The 10,815-nt window shown below is 37.9% G+C and overlaps 2 protein-coding genes and 1 long non-coding RNA gene across 8 annotated transcripts in view; 1 reads left to right on the forward strand and 2 right to left on the reverse strand.

Annotated features, from left to right (window-relative positions):
• The window catches only part of sbf2 (SET binding factor 2), a 98,009-nt gene extending 97,326 nt beyond the window's left edge, over window positions 1–683 (reverse strand). For all 5 annotated transcript variants that reach the window (XM_007554103.2, XM_007554102.2, XM_016672471.1 and 2 more), the window contains exon 1: window positions 519–683. In XM_007554103.2, the coding sequence (XP_007554165.1) occupies window positions 519–573 (55 nt within the window). In that variant the 5' untranslated portion in view covers window positions 574–683. The remainder of the gene's footprint in view (window positions 1–518) is intronic.
• Window positions 684–3,448: 2,765 nt separating this feature from the next.
• On the reverse strand, window positions 3,449–4,861 carry LOC107836460 (uncharacterized). The gene is made up of 2 exons (XR_001662364.1): window positions 4,771–4,861; window positions 3,449–3,643 (listed from the first exon to the last, which is right to left on the reverse strand). It is a non-coding gene; the product is annotated as an uncharacterized LOC107836460 (long non-coding RNA).
• On the forward strand, window positions 4,085–6,498 carry adma (adrenomedullin a). Of its 2 annotated transcripts, XM_007554104.2 has the most exons (4): window positions 4,085–4,218; window positions 4,805–4,907; window positions 5,042–5,167; window positions 5,283–6,498. In XM_007554104.2, the coding sequence occupies exons 2-4, from the start codon at window positions 4,813–4,815 to the stop codon at window positions 5,557–5,559; spliced, it is 498 nt and encodes a 165-aa protein (XP_007554166.1). In that variant the 5' UTR covers window positions 4,085–4,218; window positions 4,805–4,812; the 3' UTR covers window positions 5,560–6,498. The 2 variants fall into 2 exon arrangements, with proteins under 2 accessions (XP_007554166.1, XP_016527922.1); XM_016672436.1 differs by lacking the exon at window positions 4,085–4,218 and having other exon boundaries at window positions 4,775–4,907.
• The last annotated feature ends 4,317 nt before the right edge of the window (window positions 6,499–10,815 follow it).

Consider the following 10,815-nt stretch of genomic DNA (forward strand, 5'->3'; position numbering starts at 1 on the left):
ACACAATAAATGACCGAGGACTGCAGTGGATAAAAATAGATCTATAAATAGCAAGCATAGCTTTACGCTACAAAACTACAAATGAGTTATCAATAACCATGCACTGGCTTGACTCATTGAACAAATAGATAAGGGAGGAGCCAGACTTGAACTTATATGGCCAAATCGGAGCTGCGGACGGACAGCTTTCCCGTTAACGGGCGCTGGATCAGTGGATCAACAGGGCAGGATGTGACAGATTTTAAACCCATAAAAAAAAGTTTCACTTGCTCCGAGTCAAATATCACATCCTTCGCTAATGAACCACCACCTCCTCCACTGATTTAACACAATGTGTGAACCCACGCCCCTCCGAGTGGTTTCTGACATCTGGCCTGCTAATGGGAGAAAAAGAAAGTGTTTCCCTGTCTCGCCTTAGCCGTGTGGCTAATGCTATGTAGCATCAACATCATCATACACACAGACACACGGCCTGGATCAGCGGAGCTCCGCTCAGTCCGCGACCGCAAACAACTTACCGGCTTTCTCCTGGTCGTATCCGACGACAGTGAAATAGTCAGCCAACCTAGCCATTTCTGCTGCTTTTCCAGAGAAATACCAACACAATTCAGCATTTTTCCTCCTTCCAAAGAACAGCCATGTTTGACAGAAGGAGTGTCACTGCGCTTGCGTGCGGGAGTGGGGATACATCCATGGGCGTGGGCCCTTTGAGTTTACAAACACATCACTGTATCCAATACTGACTGTTTTTATTTATTTATTTCTTTTTTCCCCCAAAATAACAATAGTAATAAAATATCCTTTAGGAAACGACATGATTAACGTCCAGTACAACCAAATGTGCAGCAGCCACACGGGAATTGTTATTCTAATCTTAGTGAGCAGTGGGATTTCATTTCCTGCCTGAAACAATCTCGAATTTGCTGGCGGCTTTGAGGGCTTTTCAAGAGCTAGTAGAAGAACAAGATACCGTATTTTACTAGGAAGAGGGGAAACACAGAAATTAAGTTCTGCATAAATAGCCTATTACAAATCCAGTTTTGACATAAATAAATATTAAAATAAGACTGTAATGTAAGCAATATAAATAAGTTATCTAACCTTTACAGCATTTTGTCCTTTGCTTATTGCCTCAAATATTTATTATTTATTAATATTTTTTTTTAAAACTGTACACAATAGACTTTTGTTCATGTCTACAGAAAGCAGAAAATGGTCAAATCATAAACAAGTGCACTGTTATATTCATAAAATTAAAAAAAAAATAGATTCATCTATCATAGCCTTTTATGGTTTGCTATAAATGAGACCTACAAGAAACTGCACAAATCAAAACTAAGATTCTTCAAATTTCAATGAACCATCAACATGATTAATACTGCCACATTAATATGGCAAACCAATCACTGGGTTTTTACTTAAAGAGTGCAGAAGAATTGGTAACAACCAAAGGATAACAGTTTTTCAACAATGTTTAACATTGTGATATTTATCTATCTGAAGTTCTTTTGTTCGCAGTACATGACTGTCACCAAGACATTGTTGATTAATGTGTTTTTTTGATGAAATTGTCAGATGACTAATTTCTTTTCTTTGGACAGTTCAAATATGTACATTTAATTTGTAAATCTGACAAAGAAAAAGGCGAGCAGAAGGACGGAAGATTTCTTGTAAATGCAGATATTGTTTTTCATAATATATAGCCTTTTCCTTCTTTATCCACACCAGGAAAATACTTCAATCAAATGTCACATCTTTCCAAACTATGTATGAACCCTGAGTGCAATTCCAAACCTTACTTAAACAAAGCAAATCAGTCTGTACAGAAGTAATCTCAGGCACGAGCTTTTACATAGGTCAATATTGCATGATGTTTTTAGCCATTTGCTTAAGCGTATTTGATTTGTAGGTATGACCAATAAAAATAAAAAAAAAACACCTAAAAGGTATCTTTCAGCATCTCTAATTTTATTAAAATCATTAAAAAAAAATATTGCTAAGAGCATTCAATCCACATTAGGTATATTATGAAGCAACATCTTTAAAAGTCACTGTTCTCCAACAAAACTTTTTTTTTCTGAACCAAATCATTTCAATTTACTGCAAGTTCTACAAAACAAAAACAAATGATTCCTTTGTGGAACACTCATGAAGGAGGGTAAACTCTGGAGTTAGAACAAAATATTGCAGAGGAATGAAAACAGGACAACCTGTCACAGGGTATAGCACGTGGGGATTACTTCATGTGTGTGAGACAAATAGACAAACCAGCAACAATAGCAGGAACCCAGCAAGCGATTTCCCTCACTCGCCGTCTGTGTTTTCAATGGCTTTCTAAATTTTCTAGATTCCTGCACATGACTTTGTTAGCTAGTAAGGCAAAAATAAAGGCCCTAAAGAATTTGAATCCACAAGAAAAGACAGAAAAACACAGAAGACAACTGGGTTTATCTTGGAAAATTAGATGACAGGTTTACAATAATCACGAATCCGCCTCTTGATGTTTCTTGATGTAAACGAAAAGGTGGCACAAAACCTGTCAAACTCAAACTTCATCTTCACAAATGAAGGGGAAAGATTGCTATATAAGGAGCCAAAAGGCAACAGAAGAATTTTGTTGTAACGATTGCACCATCTCTAGTCGTAAACTCTGTTGAGGGGATTACTGATCCGCTGGAACCAGTTAGCATTACAAAGTGCTTACAAAACATTTTCTTTTTTGAAAACACATGTGTTTGCCATTTATGTATTTTTCTGGAGTTTAAAAATATGACACCACCAGCGGAATGGGGTCGCATGAGAATATAAATAAACTCATAAGGATTTCATTATCATACTAGGAAGTGAATAAGGGGTCTTGATATGCCACAGAGGAATGTCAACTGTGGAGCAAACCTCGTTTCATGTACATTTGTTCACAGTTAAAGAAAGTGAAAGCAAAATCAAAATTGAAAGATTTCTCTGCACCCCTGCCTTGAGGATATTTCTACACTGGAATTTCTGTACTGTTCAAACCAAGTGTTTTTTCCTCTGGTTTTTACAGCATTTCCTAAACTATGTGTGAGATTACACATGTGTTGGCACATGTTCTTTCTGGGTTTTATAGTTTTCTGCATAGCAAAAATCACTGTAAGTTCACATTTTTGGGGCTCCAATTTGTAATTTCCTACATTCTGTGCCACTTTCAAATATGTATCTTTAGCATAAAACACAAGTTTGGTCATGTAATGGAGTAAAAAAAAAAAAAAAAGTCATAAAAACTGACCGGATTTCTTTTCAGTCATCACCATCTAGATTTATGTAAAAGTGTATTCTAATTGTTTAACATCTATATATATACACACACCTCACAGGCTGTTATTCAAGCTCAGATTAGATTTATAATTGTAAAATTCCATTTAATTTTTTTTAAACCTTCCAAATGGGTCCAAAGTCAATATTTGCCGTGTCCAAACAAATATAGAGTTTATTGTATTTACAGCTGGACATGCTTATTATATTTAATCAGTAACTCAATGCTTGTCTCGGATTCATTGTCGTCTGGGTTTCCAGTCTCACATGGAACTTCACAGTGTCGGGGAGTGCCTTGGAAAGCCGAGGATGGGAACATTCCTTAAAGTTATTTTCTTTGTTGCCGGAGAGACTGAGAAGAGCATAAACAAAAAGAATTGGCATATTTGACCTTAGAGTTTAAATATAACAATATGAAAGTTTGGCTATTATTAGTTGTAATGCACAGAAAAGAAACTGGGACAAACATCTTGCATCCTTATCTGAGTGTTGTGTTTGACTCATGTTTTTATTTTTATTTTCATTATATAAGAGTGGATAGAAAATTAGGTTATGACTAACTAAAATAACAAAAACAGGATACAATGGCAGCACGGGATTTCTTCATGTCTTTTCTTTAAAGTTTTGTTAAACATATGATTTTAATTGTCATTCCTACACTTATTCCCCACCCCTTGTTGCTGAACATGAACAACAGCAGAGCAGTTAAGTGCTTTGAATGGAGTGGGGGAGTTGCGCCTGTCGATCACCGAGCCCCTCCCACTTGGAGACCGCTATAAATGCCGCCGGTCTGGTGCATAGAGGCTAATAGCAGAGTGACACAGCTGCCTTACAGAAGCAAAAGCAACCTGGAGAATACCTGTGGAGTATTCTTTCACTGCTGACTTTGGAAGAAGAACTTTCTCGCCTATCTGAATTGAACTACAGGTATGTGCACTTTGCTTTAAAAGAACTCATATTGCTGTGGTTTGCCGTGCTGCCAGCTGATGGCTTTATCCTTGCTCCTTTTTGAGGTCAAGGCACAAGTGTAGAGACAAGAACAGGTTATCTGCCTGGTTATATAAGCAGTTCAGCTCCTAATGTGTGTGGGTCTGTGTAGGAATTGCCAGCAGGCTGTCAAGCATCCAACAGTATTAACACATCATTTGTTGTTTTTAGATGCTGTAAGTGAAATTGTTATGATTTGCAAGTTTTTCTGGACTTCTGCTGAGTCTATTTTAGACCATGTCCTTCAAATTACTGGCCAGGGGCCCAAAGCTTGGTCACAGAATTGCTTAACCGAGCAAATTCTGACCTTAGCTTAACTTTCTAAATAAATGAATGATATATGCAAATAACTTGGCTTTTGGACTCTTGTGTAAGAAAACAAAATAGTGGTTCTTGGTGGAATTCTTAATGTGGTATTTATTCATGCAGAAAGGGACAGAACGGAAATTTGTGCAGCTAAATATTATATCCCACCATAACTGTTTAACTTACCAAACTTTTTTTCTCTCTCCCTCTCTTGCCACAGGAGCCAAAATGAAAACGATCTTCCACTCCTTCCTCTATTGCTGCCTGCTGGCTTCAGTAGCACACTGTGTGGAACTTGAGGTGAATCCCGAGTTGAAAAAAAGGTGAGTTAACATTAAATCAGTTCATGCAGTAATAATAATAATGTTTCAACTCTGTTAAGTCTTTGGCAGACGTTAGCTGCCAAGAATAAGTCATTCCAAGACTAATGGAGTTTTTCCCCCCTCTTCTCTTGCAGACTAAGCATATGGCTTGGGAGCAGATTGAGACGGGATCTTGAAACCGTCGCAGTACAGAAAACAGCAAAATCTGAAAACTTTGTCAGACCAGAGGACATCAGGGATATCTTGCTGCCACATTCCAGGTAAGAAATGAATTATCCAATTCTAAAAGTTCAACCACCTAATCTGATCAGGTTATTCTTAAAAAGTTATAAAGTAACAGCATGGATTAATGTCCTGTCTCCCTTCTGTCTCTAGCACTGACATTAAGATCCGAACCAAGAGGTCCGCAGGTTGTGCCCTGGGTACCTGCTCGGTGCACGTCCTGGCACATCGTGTACAACAGTTCAAAGACAATAAGCTGAAGACCAGCGTCCCTATTAACAAAATGAGCCCTCACGGATATGGCCGGAGGCGCAGATCTGTTCCAGAGAGGCAAATCTCCCTGAGGATGGAGGAGGGCAGGTTGAGACCCGTGTGGAGTCTGAACAACTCGCAAGTTCACAAGCTTGAAGCTCTGCTCAGAAGGACATGAGGAGGACTCTGAAAGAGGACTTGGGAGCAAAATCAAGGGAGCTGGACTCTCCAGCTTGTGTCCCCTTCTGCTTGGCTTTGAAATTCTCCAAATGCCTAAGACTCATGCCAAGTACACTCCAGTGCATTTGTTCCAGACAGGAGGACTGAGTCAGAGTGATTCTGGATGCAGCCGCGGCTCTGGGATGCCTGAGCCTCGCGGCTCAGTGGACTAGAGTTTGCAAACAGCTGGCTTAAAGAAACTGGATGGCACAGTGTGGAGCAAACTACAGGTGCTGTTCTCTGCCTGGCAGAGGAAAAGGATGAGTGCAAATACATGTGGGCACATCCTGAAAGAGGAAACCCTCTATTAACGTTTTAGAGCTGTACACACTTATTCCTCATGGCCTAGACTTTAAAAAGTGCTATTCCCGAAGGACTACATCATGTTCTATAAGACTGCTAATAATGGCTTGCACTTTTCCTTTTGAACGTAAGCAGAATGAAGCATAAAAGAAAAGATATCACTATCAATATGCCTAAAGAGCTTTAATGCTCTCCGTTTATATCAAGTTTTGGACACTGTACAAGGGAAAATGCCTTAGATTCTTTGAGCTATGTGCCAGTCCATACTGGATTTAACTATACTTGAAAATGTTTTTGTCTGTAAAAAAAAAAACAAAAAAAAAACATGTGCAATCTTATTTTTTTAGTGCAGATATTTGTGTATATATATGAATTTCTTTATTTAATTATTATATAAAAGTTACATTAATGTACTTATGCATATAAAGCTATTTTTGTACAGAAAGAGAGAGATATATATGGGCATTGTAGCTATTTGTCATTATTCCTCTGCAAACTGCTAAATTGATGTGTTTTATATATATGTTATTTTATATTTGTAAATGTATTTTATTTTATTTGTGTCATTCAATAAAACTTTTGCATACAAAATCTAAAACCTTGCTGTGACATCCCTTATTCTTTAGGGCATTCTATCGTCTTGAGGAAAACACAGAACACCTGGTCTCTCTTAAGGTCTTACAGGTTCTCATTAGTGTGCCTCCCCACCCCTTAAACTCTTCCTCTCACAACATTCCCCCATTTCTGACCCCCGCAGTCTCCTCATATCGGCACTAACAGAAGGGCAGACAGGGTGCCGGGCACATTCCGGATGAGTTTCACTCATATTTGTTGGCTCGCCCCACACCACAGAGCAGCCCTAAAGCCATCAAGGGGGAGGCTGAAGATTTAGATCCATCTGCATTCAATGGTGCGTGGTTTTGGACACAAGGAGCCTCACATGGGGGGTTCCGGTCTAACATTCCTGTGAGAGCATCACAGAAGACGATGAAACTCACATTTGCCATAGATCACCTCGCCCTATTGTAGAAGCAAACAAAAGTACAGCCTATATCATATGATGGATTAAAGTTTAAATTTACTGACCACCGATTATTGCATGACATAACCTGCAGACTCTGCTGCATGCAGAAAAACAAAAGGCGTCAGGTAGTCTTTCTTCTTAAATTTAAACCTTGATGGCTCTATGCAGAAAAGGAACGATGCCAGTATGACTGAATAAGATTATCTCTATAAAACCCGGAGAACTTAAATATCAGCAGATAGATCATTGGTTAAGACAAATGTCTCAGTGAGGTCACAGTTGCAATCATAAATCCTGCTCTAAGATGTAAATGCAATCTCTGGCGCCCTCCAGAGTTACCAGATCAGAAAGAACCGCCACCAAACTTTTAACCGAGGAACAGAAAAAGATGAGAATCAATATTTGAGTCTTCTTGCTGATTTGCACGACGTTTGCAATTCAACATAAACTGAATTATATTTAAATGCATTGCATCATTGACCATGCAAGGTTCATCTTAAGTCAAATCTAGTTTTCTCATGCAGAGAATTATGAACACAATTTAGTTTTTCGCAAAAGTATGCAAAATTGGGTTCACTGCATGCATCTTCGTTCCATATCGGGATAAATTTGTTCCATACACTAAAAAATTCAAAACTTCAAATTCTTGATATAGAACAAAAATGCAAGAAGGACTAAAGGTGTGATTATTTTTGTGGACTTCATCAATATTAAAAATAAATTAAAAAATTGAGAGATGTTTCATTCCAGCCCAAAACCTTTGGATTTTCATGTGATTTTTATGCAAGTGGTAGTCAGGTTGTCAAAATGCTATGATTTTTAGAGACATTATAGAAAAAATACTCAATACCATTTTGAAGTATTGACTCGTGAAGCATGAGACCGAATACTGAGGTAAAAATTGTTATTTAAAGATTTAAAAGGCTCAATCTTTGTTGGAATTTTTTATGACAAAAATGACTCAATCTGCCACACAGATCAAATGACTGCTCCAAGCAAAACAAAATAAGGTAAAGGAGTAAAACAATTGCGCCATCTAGTGGTCAGATACTCTGTTTCCAATTTATTTATTTCAAATGACAAACACCCTAATTAGGAAAAACACAGCAGAAAGTAAATGAATTTAAAAAAATTGCTATCAAAGTTAAACCTCTCTAAGAATAGAATGAATGGATGTACTGTATGTACTGTCCAGCTATGTGATGGTGTCACTTCTCCAGTAAGCCAATCAGCTTGTGACGCCATTGATGCACTGTCGACATCAACAAACTGAGCAGTCTGGGTCAAGAGGTAAAAAATAATACCTGAATTAAAGCTCTTATTACATGCTAAGCTGCTGGTCTTTCATTCTACGTTGCATATTAAAAGGACTATTACCAATTGCCTAATTTTCCTCGCTGGATATTGGCTTATTCATACAATGTAAAAACAAAACATATGTGCCAAAGTAAAAAAAAAAAAAAAGAATACAGGAACAAAGTGCTTTAAAATATCTCCTCTGAGTCTGGAATACGTCTCTGCTCTCCCATGTAGGGTGTTTGTTGAATCCAATGAGAAGAGGAAGAATAAAAAAGGAAAGGAGATTAATTATAAATGTGACAATAATGTTGTCATCAAAAGGATACAGGCGAAGGACTAAGACGCTGACTAACTCTTAAGGTGCGGTGATAACCTCAGATGAGAGGATTAGCCTGATGATCTCAACAACTTCTGAGGCTAAATCGGGGACTGCTGCTTATGGCCTCACTATTATGTGAGTCCTCTGAGGAGACATATGTGGCGGTGCACTCATGCTGCAGCGCAAGTCTGTCTAATCTTCTCTGCTAAGGCTTACGATGCAGAGCCTTGCAAAAGTATTCACACCCAAAATTCTTCTTAAACATTTGATCTATTACTGTTGCAAAGTTGGATGCGTTTCCTTAGGCTTTTATGTGAAGGAAGAAAAAGAATACAGTACTTGCAGTGTTTTAAAAATGAATGAAAAGAGTATGCAGAATCTCTTCCTAAACTAAATCTGGAACAACTGCCCAGAGATGTCACCTAATAAGTATTAAAACCCAAATGTATACATTGAGCTGTTCTCTGAAAGCCTTAAAGGCTTACTGCGTTAGTAATCATCTTGAAGACCAAGAAGCACGGCAGATGGCTCAGGGATAAAGTTGAGGAGAAGTGGAAACAGGGTTAGGTCACAAAACAATAAATCAAGCTTTGAACATCTCACATAAATGTGCACCAAGAATGCAGAAGGCCTTTGCTGAAGGAGTGCTCGAGTTCAGCTGCAGCTTCATAGGGTGGTAGATGAGGTCTAAAAGTGATAAGTTATTTCTTCTGTCTCCAACCATCAGCATTGGGCTGAGGAGACCTGCAAGGACAGGGCTGTAAATAAGCAGCTACCCCAACAAACTACACCACAGAAGATGGCTGATGCCACCACAGAGTCAAAATGGATCTTTGAAAAAAATTGGCTTGAAGAAATTGTTAAGAGAAAGCAAAAAGAACTCCAGTCAGCAGTATGAACAAGAAGCGAACAAAGCGGAAGAAGGTTCTCTGGTCAACATTCCTCTGGACTTGCTTTTCAGCAAGAACAAGCTGGATAATGGTAATGGGAAGATGGATAGAGCAATTGACTCCTGGAAGAAACCTTATTGAGGGTGGCACAAGACTTGAGACAAAGCTACAATGGAATAATTTAGACCAAAGTATGTTCATGTGTTTGAGGGAATCAAACATTCCACTTAAAACAATGGCAAGACTTGAATAATTGTGTACACAATATACTCTTTGTCCAGTCTGATTAAGTGTTCAGTACTTCACAAAGAATTGGCAAAAAATGATTCTATAAAGTAGAAGGAGGTTCTACAAAGTATTGATGCATGTGAAATGAGTGCAAATGAATATGATGTCCATATTTTTATTGATCAAAGAGTGTGAAGGCATTGTGACAGTTTTTGTGGCTAAACTTTAACACTTTAAATGTGGATGTTTATTGGTTACCGACAGCAAACGGCCGAAAACATTCTTCTAGTCATTGTCCATTTGTTGCCAAATTATGGACAGTGTCTTACACACACCAAAGTCAATGTTTTGGGGAGCAATGCATTTTACAAATTGATCCAAATCTACAGCAAACTATTTTGAGAAGCCTGTAGAAGGTGTATGTAGGTATTTTTGGTGCAAATTGAAAACGCTTTTGTACAATAATGTAAAGTTTCAACTCTAAGTAACTACACAATGTTAAAACAGAAACTGCAATTGCTAGGAGTATCTTTAGCAACGTTTACAGATCCAAGAACCAAGTTTAATTATCTTTGTCCAAACTAACCAAGATAGATTTGTAACAGAAATACTTTTTTTCTTCACACATAGTGCTGACTGCCTGTTGTTGAGAGGTGTTCAACTGAGAGAAATTGAAATATTCCTATGTCAGGATGATAATTTTAGCTTAATGAAGTAGATTGGAAGTAAGAAAACAAAGCTCATCTAGAAACTCCTCCTCTCAGATGAGAGTCATAATCTCCAAAAGTGCTGCTAAAGGGCAACTTCTAGTCTAACTTCAAATATATGGCAATGAGATGTAATAAGAGTAAGTTAAAAAAAATCATTATGAATTTTAAGAAAATGTCTAAGACTAGCACTCTATCTTCTAAAGGCTCATCAAAAGTAACGTTTTAAATAAACTTGTGATGTATGTCTCTTAAATATATACCATTGCTGAGGATGTTGAAAACTTTCAAACGTTCACGTGTCGGCCGTTTGCTGTCGGTAACCATGGTCGAAAACCGGACGTTGTTCAGCTAAACGTTTGCAATCAGAACTATCAGTTTATTATGACGAAGAAGAAGAAGAAGAAGAAGAAGAAGAAGAAGAAGAAGAAGAAGAAGAAGAAGA

Source organism: Poecilia formosa, unplaced genomic scaffold (genome assembly GCF_000485575.1).
Source record: "Poecilia formosa unplaced genomic scaffold, Poecilia_formosa-5.1.2 Scaffold61, whole genome shotgun sequence".
Classification (NCBI taxonomy): Eukaryota; Metazoa; Chordata; class Actinopteri; order Cyprinodontiformes; family Poeciliidae; genus Poecilia; species Poecilia formosa.